The 14,381-nt window shown below is 41.7% G+C and overlaps 1 protein-coding gene across 1 annotated transcript in view; it reads left to right on the top strand.

Annotated features, from left to right (window-relative positions):
* The window catches only part of pappa2 (pappalysin 2), a 641,043-nt gene that overhangs the window by 514,946 nt on the left and 111,716 nt on the right, over window positions 1–14,381 (top strand). The window contains exons 18-19 of the mRNA XM_041207795.1: window positions 691–823; window positions 13,047–13,156. Coding sequence (XP_041063729.1) covers window positions 691–823; window positions 13,047–13,156 — 243 coding nt within the window. The remainder of the gene's footprint in view (window positions 1–690; window positions 824–13,046; window positions 13,157–14,381) is intronic.

Raw genomic sequence — 14,381 nt, 5'->3', positions numbered from 1 at the left:
GCAGCAAGCCAAGGACAGAAATGTGAGCCTCAGAGCAAAGTGATGAATTAAAGCTCGGGGTGCAGCCCCTCATCTTCTTTACAGCCTTCTGCACTCAACATTGAGTTTGACAATTTCAGTCTATGAACTCTGATCCCCATTTTGATTCTGTTTTTTTTTTTGCCATGTGCTGGTCTGAATCTGGTTTTTCATGTTTTTGCTTTTAAGCAGAACTCCTCATCATTCTGCCATTAACACTCACTCTGTACAAATGTTTTGTTTCTTTACAACAATCATTACCACTGCCTTTACTTTGACACCTTTGCCATTTAATCTCTCCCACCCTCTACCCTATCCCAGGTCTAAAACCCATCGCATTTTTACCTTCCTTCGTTCTGAAGAAGAGTCATATTCAACTTAAAGCCTTAGCTCTGTTTCTCTCACTCCAGAGACTCTGCTCAACCTGCTGAGTGTTTCCAGCACTTTCTGTTTTTATTTTAGCTGGCGCAAATGCTACCCAAATGCAGTTCTCTCCACTCCATTTGTTAACCTACCTTGTTGCTACCTATGTAGTGAAACCTCATGCCAAGTGATATCAAAGCATTTTAATATGTGTGATAAAGAGGGTTAGGGAGGGAGCATTTACCATTTAACATTTTTATAGCTGCTATTATTATTGACTTTAACTCTGTTGCATTCCTATTTCCTCAGGAGCCCATCCGTTGTACTAAAGATGGCACTTGGACAGAAGACTTTACTCTGTGTGAGCAGGTGTCTGGAGATTGCCTGCCTCCCCCAGAACTGAACTTGGTGGAATATATGTGCGCTGATGGACATGCAATAGGTATTGAAACATACACGAACAGTATCTATAATTCTTTCATTAAATTGGGCCCATTCGGGTTCACAGAGGCTTTGTACAAAGCTATTTAAGCATAAAGTGTTCACTAAAAACTTTGAATTGCTTTCCAAATGTGACATTTGGAAGGCAATTGCTACGAAGCAGAATTCCAGGGTGTATGTTACCATCAGGCACTTAACCTCTAGCAATGTGAATGCAAGGTTAATCCAACTGAAAATCCTTCTCATATTCTGGAGGTAAGTGTTGGCATTATGCCGTAGGAAAGAGTACCCATTGCACACTATGTCAGTGTTTCCGTTGGCAAGTTGCCATGACATCTATAGCCAAGGCAGATGGGATAGTCATTGATCTTGGTCTCAAGCATGTGGGGAGAAAGGCTGAAGCACACACGTTTAACAATCTAGTGAGGGCATAGTGACGGTCGGCAGTGCTGTGCTCGGAGGGACCATGAGCTCTTTCAGCCCTATTTCACACTGCACATGCCTCACTATGGACCGCTACCTGGTGCTTTTCAGCCAGTCCCTCTTTCTTAATTGAGCATCTTATCAAAGGCTCATGCTCACAAAGCAGTAAAAAGTGGGACAAAGATAAGTTAAATCAGGAGGTCATGTCTCGGTTGACACAAAACTTGACCATTTTTGCAGTCTTCCTTAAAAAGATAAGGCGAGAGAAGTCATAAGATTGCAGTATTTCATAAATTGATGTTCAGGCAGAGAAAAAGTAACAGCTGCTTTGGCACAACAGTGTAAGAGCTACGGTCTCTATTGCCAAAGCCTCCTTGCATTCATGGCTGCAGAAGGCGGGAGATATATGCCAGTTACCTCAGCCAAAGTCTGCCCATAGATAGCAGGCTGGGTAGCTCAAAGGTTGTGCCAACCGGAACAAGCGAGCTAATTCATTTGTTTCATGTTATGGTTGCTCTCACTGGGATGTTTGCAGCTGATCATGGTGCAAAGCAGACTGAATCTATTTCTGAACTGGTAGTTTTTGGGATTTCACTGTGATATTTTGGGCTGTGCCATCGAGCATTGGTAGGATGCAGGAGTCCCACCTGAGATCTACCCATGCAGGAGCTCTTCACTTGATTGAAGGGATGGTGGGGCCAGGTCACCAGACTCTGCTCTCAGCCAGAGACCTGCTCATGGTGACGAGTCCAGGAATCTAAAGGAGAAGAGGCCAAACAATGGGAAGCATTCACTTTGAACGGCTGTTGTCTCACTGCCTGCTACTGAACTGCCTGTTACATTTTTTGGGGACCGATGGAGGTGAAAACCAAGAGAGATGTCCAATCAGCGGCTGAATTGTTATTTCCCATTTTACAATATCATACAAAGCTAAAGTTCCCCTCTATGAAAACATATTGACCTTGTAGGTCTGTCAGTCTCAACTACATTAAGGTCATGGGCCTTTAATAGTTCTGCAGATTAAGTCAATAGTAGGCAAAGTCATATATTAGCAGTTTGATGCTATGTTAATTGATTTTGGCCAGGGTGGTAGTAGGGAGCCATATATTTGGAATCTGTTGGAGGCCCTTGGTGAATGTGCCAGTGTGTGAAAATCAGGGGAGAACAAGAATAAACATAATGACAATACCCCTTGCAGTCAAATCGCGTACTAGAGTTTGCAGAAAGAGCAGAGTCATTTTAATGACATGTTAGAAGACAGCCATCAATGATGTATGTCAGCAAGGAGTCAGGTAAGCTCAGCAATGACATGCATTTGACCTAAAAATAAGTCTGAGGGGTTAAAATGCTAAGATTGGGAATTTCCTTGCAGCTGCTCATGCTCCACTAATCTTACTGGAGCAGGAACAGCTCTGAGAAAATTTGTGGCCTAAATTTTGAACGAATTAAACCTTTTAAGACAGAACAATTTAGTTTAATATGAGGATCAATTGCTGTTATGTGCCACCTGTGCAACATGATAAGTCCCACTTGTCTCATCTTGTCCAGGGTGACCCATGTTTGAAATCAACTTGAGCTTGAAGGGCAACTGGGGAAATGCTATTGGGTCTGGGAGGCTGAGGGTTACAGAAGTACACATTCTAGGAGATAGTCATCCCATAGGTAGAGTGGAGTGGTCATGAAGGCAAGTGGTGTGACCATCCCTTTGTGCTACCTGGAGGAGTCACACAGCTGTGCAGGGCTCATTTGAGACCGCTGATTGACATAAATGGTATTTAATTCTTGAATACATGGAGGAGGCAACCAGAAGGCATGTCACGACACTGTGGAGTTTGTAGTGGCCAAATGAGAGCAAGTTCAACACGGCTACATCATGGCACTAAGAGGGAATTCTCTAGTCAAGGCTTTTAGAAAGGCACTTCTGTATCTGCATCTCACTGTCCTAAGTAGCATATTGTCTATCAGGTGCCAAGGTAAGGGTTATCACTGAGTAGATGCAAAATACTTTGCAGAGGGACTTGGAATGGTCAGAAGTCACCTTGGAACCAATTACATAGGAATAGTTTTTCAAGAAGTGAAGTTTTCTCCAAAATAGTTTGTGTGAATCATCCAGGAACTTGACCATACAATAGGAAATCTGCATATCTTTTTTGCTCTGTATATGTGGCATATGCCGACACTTTGACAGTGATATCACCAACAGGGATTGGCTTAGAATATTTAAGTACACATTTATCTTTATTAAGTTTCAGGTTGAGTCTTCGAGTAACTTGAAGTAACATTCCTAAGTCTTGTCATCATGTTCCTTTTTGGATGAACCCCACACTGTTATGTCATCCATCTATGTGTCGCCACCTTCAATGCATTCATAGATCATATGAACGTTTTTGCAATATACATCTCAAATTGAAGCAATACCAAAGGGTAAAGACCTACACCTCCCAGAAGGGTATTCAATATGCACAACTTCATCCAAATTCAGTTGCCAGAAACCTAAGAATGCACCTAACTTTCTAAAATATTTTCTATTATCAAAATGTATTAGAATTTATCCCCAAATTTGAAACCTTAAACATTCCCATTTAATAGTCCCATTTAATTTTTTTTATGTCCAAACAATAGCCATTTGATAAAAACAAAAAACTGCGGATGCTGGAAATCCAAAACAAAAACAGAATTACCTGGAAAAACTCAGCAGGTCTGGCAGCATCGGCGGAGAAGAAAAGAGTTGACGTTTCGAGTCCTCATGACCCTTCAACAGAACTACAGTTCTGTTGAAGGGTCATGAGGACTCGAAACGTCAACTCTTTTCTTCTCCGCCGATGCTGCCAGACCTGCTGAGTTTTTCCAGGTAATTCTGTTTTTGTTTTCAATAGCCATTTGGTTTGTTAAGCACTACTTACGCATTTGAACAATTTTTTTTTAGTTCATTTATTTTTACCGTGAGCCCTTCTGCTTATCATGGAATCATACAGGACAGAAGGAGGCCATTTGGCCCATTGTGCCTGTGCAGGCTCTTTGAAAGAGCTTTCCAATTAATTGTTCTTCCCTGCTCTTTCCCTACAGTCTTACACTTTTGTCCCCAGCAAGTATTTATCCAGTTCCAATTTGGAAAATTACTATTGAATCTGTTTCCACCACGCTTTCAATCCAGATCATAGACATAAAAGGCAGTAGAAGTTTGGAACTTTCTTTCAAAAATGGCAATTTATGCTAGAACAATTATTAATTTTAAATCTGATATTCATAGATTTTTGTTAACCAAAGGCATTAAGGGACATGGAGAAAAGGTAGGTATGTGGAGTTAGGCCAGAGCTGGAACAGGTTTGACGAGCCAAATGCTTGTCCCATGATCTTGTTTTCCTAGTAACAATGTGTTTGGGGGGAAAAAAACTCTCTTCTTGTCACCTCTGGGTTATTTTGCCCATTTCCTTAAATCTGTGTCTCTGGTTACTGACCCCTCAGCCGCTGGAAATAGCTTATCCCTATTTACACAATCAAAATTGTTCATGATTTTGAGCACCTCTATCACAGCTCCTCTAGACTTTCTCTGCTATAAGGGGAACAATTCCAACTTCTGCAGTCTCCCCACAAAACTGAAGTCCGTCATCTCTGGTAGCTTGCTAGTAAATCTCCTCTGCACCTTCACCAAGACTAAGGGATAGTGTCCGAAATTGGGTATTATACCCCAGCTGAGGCCTAACCAGTGTTTTCTCAAAGTTTGGCACAACTTTTTGCATTCCAAGCCTGCCCCTATTTATAAAAAAAAGGGCTCTATATGCCTTTTTAATAGCCTTATCAACTTGCCCTGCCATCTTCAAAGACTTGTGTATGTGAACCTCAGGTCTCACTGTTCCTGTACCTCCTCTAAAAATTGCACCATTTAGTTTATATTGCCTCTCACCAATCTGCATTCCAAAATGCACCACTTCACATGTCTCCGTGTTCAGTTTCATCCGCCGTGTGTCTGCTTTTTCTATTAGGCTCTTAGTTTTTTAATTTTTCCATGCAGATGTCACTTTTCCACGTGGATTTTGTATTGGGCTAATTTGTTTATCAATCCTGATCCGGATATTCCCTGACAAGCAGCCTAATCCTCATGGAGGTAGGAGTTAGCTGACACCTCTCCTGGATATGCATTACATCTGGTAACCTAGCTGCTCACTGTGTTCAAGTTGTAAACTCCTGTGCAGTATTCATGCAGCAGATCGTTACCACTGTGTGGTTTGTAATGAGTACCATAACATTTTTGTACTTCACTGTGCAATGTATTAAAGTAAAATTCAGCTTTTGACCCTCTTATTTTAAACAAGCTAACAACTGCAATAAATTGCCGAGAAAGTTAAACACAAATTCTATCTCAAACTACTTATTTAAAACAGACTTTGAGTAAGATTATATCCGTGGTCCCCTAAATGTCCAGATTCCTCTTTTATTTGGTGTGGTAAGTAGCAGATGTTTTTAAAGGACGGCAAAGGATTTGTGTTGATCTTTATCATTCCTAAGTATTATTGTTTTTAATACCCTCTCCCGGCCTCCTTGTAAGATATATTTTTCTTGTGTGCGGTTTCCTGGCTGAGAGAATGAGTAGGTGGCCTTTAGTGTTGGTACGCCGTGAAGTAATGTTCTTACTTAAAATAAAACTGAGCAGAAGTGCCAGGGAATTCATCGTTATTCATTTCAAAAGCATTAATCATAGAACCATAAAACATAGTAGGAGGCCATTTGGCCCTTCGTGCCTGTGCTAGAGCTTTGAAAGAGCTTTCCCATTAGTCCCACACCCCTGTATAGCCATGCAAATTTCTCGTTTCCAGTTAGCTCCTGCTGGCGGAAACAGTTTCCCCTCATCTGCTCTGTCAAAACCCTACATAATTGTGAACACCTCTCACAAGAATCTCCTTAACCAACTTGCTGTAATCATCCCAGCTTCTTTAGTCTTTCCACGTAATCGAAAGTCCTCAAGTTGCTCTTCCGATAGTGCATTAATCTGCAGCAAGAGACCAACGGTATCTTCAGGCCAGAAAACTTTAGGAGAAAATAAAGAAAAAACAAACAAGCCACATAAGGAAATATCAGGACAGGTGACCAAAAGCTTGACGGAAGAGGTAGGATTTAAGGAGTGTGTTACCGGAGAGCAGAGAGGCTTAGGGAGGGCATTCCAGAGTCTTTGGGCCGAGGCAGCTGAGGGCACGGCTGCTAACAGTGGAGAAAAGAAAATTGGGGATGTGCAAGAGGCCGGAATCGGAACACAGGAATGGGGGGGTGGGGTGGGTAAGCAGTGAATTGAGAAAGAATTGCCTTCTGTTAAGCACACGGAGCTGGGGCTCAGTGTCCACCCACCATGAAATGCTCGCAGTCAACTTGATACAAATAAGTGCACTGGCAGAAAACAGTTCGTCACATCCTCATAGACAATTAGCTAGCTTGCCAAGAAATGTTCTACTTGGATCAGAGTTTCTAGGAACTACAGATAAGAATAGCTAATTTGCAAATCCTTGTATCACGGCCCACGTAAACATTAATTCAGCAAATCACTCGGAACAGAAACAAAAACAAAACTATTGCACAAGGATGTGCTTTATGCATTGAGACTCATTCTGAACTGTGCCGGCTTCTGGGTGCGACCTGCCAGTTTGGGTACTTTTAGGTGCCATATGTTAAAGAGGCAAGCATGCTAACTTGCTCCATAATCTTTAAAAACAGTACTCGCACACTTATTGGGCTGAATTTTATGCTGGCTTGATTTTACGGTCTTGACGAAGTCAATGGACTTTTGAACGGCTTGCCGCATTTTATGGCCCCACCCCCACCGAAATGGGGCTGTAAAATTCCACCCGTAGAATCTCCCTGTTGTTGCTCTGAAATATTCGCTAGAAGTCATCAGCTTAAAGCAGACACATTGTAAACAACAAGAAGAATAACTAATTTTCCATCCTCAATAATGTCATTAGAGGCTCAGCAGACTGGCACTTTTCCCTGTGGATAGGAGAAGACCGAAGTTTGACAAGATAGGCATAGAGAAGACATGTCCACTTGTGGGGGTAGGGGTTCAGAACCAGGGGCCATAAATATAAGATAGTCACTAGCAAATCCAATAACAAATTCAGGAGCAGCTTCTTTGCCCAGAGAGCGGCTACAAGGTGGAACTCGTTACCACATGGAGTAGTTGACGTGGATAGTGTTGTTGCATTTTAGCAGGAGCTGGATAAGAACATCAGGAGTAGACTAAGTGGACTGAATGGGATCATTGCTGATCATGGCCTGACCTTCACTTTCCTGCCTGTTCCCCCTATCTCTGGACTCCCCACCATTCAAGAATCTGTCTGTTTCAATTGTAAATATGTATCCAATGATTCAACCCCCACAGTTCTTTGGGGTAGAGAATTCCAAAGACTCCCAACCATCTGAGAGAAGAAATTCCTCCTCATCTCCGTCTTAAATGGCTGATCCCGTATTTCTAAATTATGCCCCCTAGTTCTAGATACCCCCATGTGGGGAAGCATCCTCTCAGCCCCCTCAGATTCTTATAGGAACATAGGACTTAGGAGCATGAGTAGGCCATTCAGCCCTTTGAGCCTGCTCTACTAATCAATATGATCATGGCTGATCTGGTTGTGTCTCAACTCCACTTTCTGTCTGCCACCATAACCCTTGACCCCCATGTCTATCAAAAATCTATCGAACTCAGCCTTGAATAAATTCAATGATCCAGCCTCCACTGCTTTCTGGGGAAGAGAATTCCACAGACTAATGACCCTCTGAGAGGAAAAAAATTCTCTTCATCTCCATTTTAAATGGAGACCTCTTGTTCTTAAACTGTGTCCCCTATTTCTAGTTTCCCCCACAAGTGGAAACGCCCTTCCGGTTTCTATCCTATCAAGTCCCTTCAGGATCTTATATGTTTCAGTAAGATTACCTCTCGTTCTTCTAAACTCCAATGGGTATAGGCCCAAACTGTTCAACCCATCTTCATAAGATAAACCCCTCATCCTAGATTGAATCAAGTGAACCTTTCCTGAGCTGCTTTTAACACAAATATATGTACTTTTTTCAAATAAGGAGATCAAAACTGTACACAGTATTCCAGATGTGGTCTCACCAAGGCCCTGTACAGCTGCAGTAAAACTTCCCCACTTTTATATTTCATTCCGCTTGCAATAAACACCAACATTCCAGATGTTAGGCTATCTAGCCTGTAGTTTCCTGCTTTCTGCCTCCCTCCTCCCTCGAATAAAGTTCCTCCCTCGCATTCACCTCTTAATTTTTAAATATCTTTGGAAAGTTTTATAAGTCTTCTACAGTGAAGACAGACACAAAATATCTGTTTATTGCCTCCTCCATTTCCTTGTTTGTCATTATCAATTCGGCAGACTGATTCCCTAGAGGATCAACACTAGCTTGAGTTACTCTTTTCCTATTTAAATACTTGTAGAAACTCTCACTTTTGTACTCATTCATGGAATGTGGCATCACTGGCTAGGCCAGCATTTATTATCCATCCCTAATTGCCCTTCAGAAAGTGGTACTGAGCTGCCATCTTGAACTGCTGTAGTCCATGAGGTGTAGGTACACCCACAGTACTGTTAGGGAGGGAGTTCCAGGATTTTGATACAGCGACAGTGAAGAAATGGTGATATATTTCCAAGTCAGGAGTGGTGCTGCCCTTGTCCTACTAGTTTATAGTGGTCATGCATTTGGAAGGTGCTGTCTAAGTAGACTTGGTGAGTTCTTGCAGTGCATCTTGTAAATGGTACTCACTACTGCCACTGTGTGTCGGTGGTGGAGGGAGTGAAGATTTGTGGATGGAGTGTAGTTCTGTCGAAGGGTCATGAGGACTCAAAATGTCAACTCTTTTCTTCTCCGCCGATGCTGCCAGACCTGCTGAGTTTTTCCAGGTAATTCTGTTTTTGTTTTGGATTTCCAGCATCCGCAGTTTTTTTGTTTTTATGCCAATCAAGTGGGCAGCTTTGTCCTGGATGGTGTCAAGCTTATTGAGTGTTGTTGGATCTGCACTCATCCTGGCAATTGGAGAGTATTCCATCATACTCCTGACCTGTGGCTTGTAGATCGTGGACAGGCTTCGGGGAGTCAGGAGGTGAGTTAGTCGCCACAGGTTTCCTAGCCTCTGACCTGGTCTTGTAGCCACAGTATTTATATGGCTTGTCCAGTTCAGTTTCTGGTCAATGGTAACCTCCAGGATGTTGATAGTAAGGGAATCGCATATGGTGCTGAACATTGTGCGATCATCAGCGAACATCCCCACATCTGATCTTGTCGTGGAAGGAAGGTCATTGATGAAACAGCGGAAGATGGTTGGGCTGACACTCAGGAACTCCTGCAGTGATGTCCTGGAACTGAGTTGACTGACCTCCAACAACCGCAACCATCTTCCTTTGTGCTAGGTATGACTCCAACCAGCGGAAAGTTTTCCCCTGAATCCCATTGGCTACAAGTTTTGCTAGGGCTCCTTGATGCCACACTCAGTCAAATGCTGCCTTGATGTCAAGGGCAGTCACTCTCACCTCAGCCCTTGAGTTCAGCTCTTTTGTCCATGTTTGAACCAAAGTTGTAATGAGGTCAGAAGCTGAGTGGCCCTGGCGGAGCCCAAACTGAGTGTCAGTGAGCAGGTTATTGCTAAGCAAGTGCCGCTTGATAGCACTGTTGATGACCCCTTCCATCACTTTACTGATGATCAAGAGAAGACAAATGGGGTGGTAATTGGCCGGGTTGATTTGTCCTGCTTTTTGTGTAGAGGACATACTGGGGCGATTTTTCATATTGCCAGGTAGATGCCAGTTTTGTAGCTGTACTGGAACAGCTTGGCTAGGGGCGCGGCAAGTTCTGGAGCACAAAATCTTGGTGAAGAATGTGTCATCCGTGGCTAAATATAAAGGTTAAGGATTGTATCAAATTGAAAGAAACACTGTGCAAATGTGCAAAGGTTAGTGGTAGGTCAGATTTAAAGAACTAGCAAAGAAAGACTAAAAATAATTGAAGAGGAAGCAAGTTGAATATGAGAGAAAGATCTCTAGTCATTCACTAATATTGCCTGATTGATGTCAGGGCCCATAGCCTTTGCAGTATCCAGTGCCTTCAGCAGTTTCTTGATATCACGTAAAGAGAATTGAATTGGTTGAAGATTGGCATCTGTGATGCTGGGGACCTATGGAGGAAGCTGAGATGGATCATCCACTTGGCACTTCTGGCTGAAGATTGTTACAAATGCCTTATCTTTTGCACAGATGTGCTGGGCTTCCCCATCATTGAGGATGGAGATACTTGTGGAACGTTCTCCTCCAGTGAATTGTTTAATTGTCCCGCACCATTAACAACTGGATGTGACAAAACTGCATTAGATCTGATCTGTCGGTTGTGGAATCACTTAGCTCTGTTACTATTTGTTTTCGTATTACTAGCGATCTTTCTCTCATATTCAACTTTCGTCCTCTTCAATTATTTTTAGTCATTCTTTGCTAGTTCTTTAAATTTATCAATCTTCTGACCTACCATTAATCTTTGCACATTTGCGCAGTGTTTCTTTCAATTTGATACAACCCTTCGCCTTTTTATTTGGTCACGGATGAGACATCCTTCGCAAAGAGTATTTTTTTTCTTCCTGGGATAAATCTTTACTGAGAGTTATCAAATATCTCCTTAAATGTCTCTACTGTCCTACCTTTTAACCTAGTTTTCCAATTCACTTTAGCTAGGTCTGCTTTCATGCCCTCACAAGTTTAATCTTAGGCCCACACTCCTCCCCTTCAAACTGAACATGAAAGTCTTATCATGTTATGATTGGCATCACCTAAAGGCTCCTTTACCATGAGGTTGTTCATCAATCTTGTCTCATTGCCAGGTCTAGAATTGCTCCCTGTTTGACTCTAATACTTACTACTCTAAGAAATTGTCCCATATATGGTTCAATAAAGTCACCTCTCCTTTTTCTAATGAGTTTAAGCCAAATTTGCTAAATCTTTCCTAGTAAAACAACCTTTCATCCCAGGAATCAACCTAGTGAACCTTCTCTGAACTGCCCCTAACACAAGTATATCCCTCAATAAATAAGGAGACCAAAACTGTACACAGTACTCCAGTTTCACCAATGCTCTGTAGAACTGTAACAAAACCTGCCTACTTTTATATTCCATTCCTCTTAGAATGAAGGCCAACATTCTTTTTGCCTTCCTAACTACTGCATGTTGACTATTCGTATTTCATGTACAAGGACACCCAGTTGCCTCTGTATCACAGGATTTTGTAGTCTCTCTCCATTTGAATAATATTCTGTTTTTCTCTTCTTCCTACTAAGGTGGATAACTTCATATTTTCTCGTTATACTCCATCTTCCAGATCATGCCCACTTACTTAACCTATCCATATCTCTTTGCAGATGCTCAATGTCCTCCTCACAACTTGCTTTCCTACCAAACTTTGTATTGTCAGAAAATTTGGCAAAAATATGCCTGATCCCTTGATCCAAGTTATTAATGTAGACCGGAAATAGTTGAAGCCCCAGCACTGATCCCTGTGGCACTCCGCTAGTTAACAGTTTGCTAACTTAACTGATGCATTCATTCTGACTCTGTTTCCTGTTAGTTAGCCAACCCTCTGTCCATCTTAACATATTGCCGCAACACCATGAGCTCTTAATCTTGTACAATAACCCTTTAAGACACACCCTACCGAATGCCTTTGGCAATCCAAATGCACTTCATCTACTGGTCCACCTTTATCCACTCTGTTTATTACATCCTCAAAGTAAGCTAATAACTGTGTGAACAAGATTTCCCTTTCATCTATCAAGCAGAATCAACATGGTTTTATTGTGATTTCCTAAATGTCCTGCTGCTACTTTCTTAACAATGGATTCCAGTATTTTCCCCAAAACAGATGTTTTGCTAATTGGTCCATAGTTTTATTTCAGAGATGAGAGGAAACGTGTGTGAAGCATAACCACTGTCATGGACATATTGGGCCAAATGATTTACCTCTGTGCTGTAACTGTTTTAAGATATTATGTAATGCCTTCAACACAAAATGTTTGACATATTGATTTGGTACCAAATACCTCCTTTTTATTATTAGTAGATCTTTGGAGCTGTAAAGTAGAAGCAACTGCGCATGACCAGCTAGATAATATTTCATATTGGCATAATCAGAGTAAATGGTAAATGGTTTAGTCTGTTGGAGTTCCATGTATTGATCAGGCCTGTCTTTAGATGGAGTAAGCTATTATATAAACTATAAGCTGATCAGACTGGGACAGTCCCGTGTGGATTCCAACCTTAAATATAATGGTTATCATTACAAAACTGTCTCCGCCTACTTAGGCCATGGTTTGACTTTTTCTTTCTGCCTTTTCACTATTTTTTTTTACACAAACTCCTGATCACATCAGCAACATGTCTCAAAAATATCCAGGACCTAGAAATGAGCCACAGGATATCCTGTCTGCTCCCTGCCTTCTCCAAAGTTCGAACCTTTGCCCTGTGTGGTAACTGGAGGAAAAATGTGTTAGGGAGCATCCATAATTGTTGTGTCCACAGCGACATGTGGCGTAGTCCTGAGTTGTCTATCTTTCTCTTCCAATGATATGTTTCAAAACATAGGGCAGTATCTCCTGCACCTCCCCCCAGCCCCTGATTATCTATTGTATCTGATAACTATGATCATATTGTATTGGGAAAAATGAAAGGAACAAAGAGTATGGAAGTGATGTGGACCAGAATTCTTATTGCAGTGTATAATGATGTCAGCCATGCAACATGATTCCTATTTGTGGATGTGTTCTACCATTTCAGGTTCTGTGTGTATTCCATCATGTCTGATACCCCCCAGTGATGCAGTGGTTTTGCCCAGTAATGTAACTGCCGACACGATGGAACACTGGATGGAACCACCCAAAGTGCAGGTGAGGATTCGCAAAATAAAATTAATTCTCCGAGGGTGGACTTGGCTGTCGACGTCAACTAATCCCTAATTGCTCTTAGAAGAAGGGGGTGGGCCGCCTTCTTGAATCACTTTCAGAGTTGATCTGTGTTGGTGTAGGGCTGCAGTCACATCTCGGCCAGACCAGGTAAGAGTGGCGAGACATTGGTGAACCAATTAAAACAAGGATCTGTCAGCTCTGTGGCCATGTATAAACTGCTTTATATTTCCATATTTTTAAAAGCTGACTTCAAATTCTCAAACTGCTATGGGGAGAATTTGAACCCACATTACCTGCATTGTTAGCTCAGGCCTCTAGATTATTACAGCAATACCAAAAGAGTGACACTACCCCACCTAGTAGTGGAGAGTGGAATGTTTAGCTAAACCAACTTGTTCATTAACAATGCAGACTGTTGCCTTTTGACAGATTCAAACATTGTACAGACCATAAAAATTACAAAAAAAATAACCTATTGCTGGGAAATAAAATGTGTGGGATCTGTGGTAAAGTTCAAATCTCCGAAAGGGTATATTTCTAAAAACGAGACCAGTGTGACGTAAATAGAATATTTTTGACCAGGTCTTGTCCTGCCATTATTTATGATATTTTTGATGTCAAAATAGATTCCCAGAAAGAAAAGCCTGTAAAACTTGGGAAATAAGTGGTACTGGTCCAAATTGTATATCTTTTATATCTTAAAATGGAACTCCAGTTTGGACCAGTTTTACTGGCTTTTTTCTTCAGGTTATTTTTGTTAAAAAAAAACATTACCACACCACCTGGAAGCCATACCTTCATTAAGGCTCTTAAGTTGGAACTGAGGAGTAATATTAAGAGGTGGAAGGTTTAATTACTCGAAAGATACACTGACGGAATTGGAAAAATCTGAGGTGGCTTATAGGGGCAGAGTTAGACAAATTAGATCAGCCAAAAAGACAGAAGAGTATATTTTCCACTTTACTGCAGATGCTCACCCATCATAAAGAAGAGAAAGAGGAAAATACATGCAGACGCATTATGTCAGGGATTTGCTCCACCCTGGGATTTTCTGGGCTCCCACCATCATACGTTACTGGGCTTATACCTGTAGTCAGATTTTGTCAGACAAAGTTATTACGGGATTTGGAACCATGGTTAGTAGCTGGAGGTAAAGTACAGATTAGCCATGATCTCATTTGAATGGCAGAACAGGCTTGAGAGGCTG

Source organism: Carcharodon carcharias, chromosome 16 (genome assembly GCF_017639515.1).
Source record: "Carcharodon carcharias isolate sCarCar2 chromosome 16, sCarCar2.pri, whole genome shotgun sequence".
Taxonomy (NCBI): domain Eukaryota; kingdom Metazoa; phylum Chordata; class Chondrichthyes; order Lamniformes; family Lamnidae; genus Carcharodon; species Carcharodon carcharias.
The sequence above is the reverse complement of the archived record's forward strand: the minus strand, read 5'-3'. Positions and strand labels throughout refer to the sequence as shown.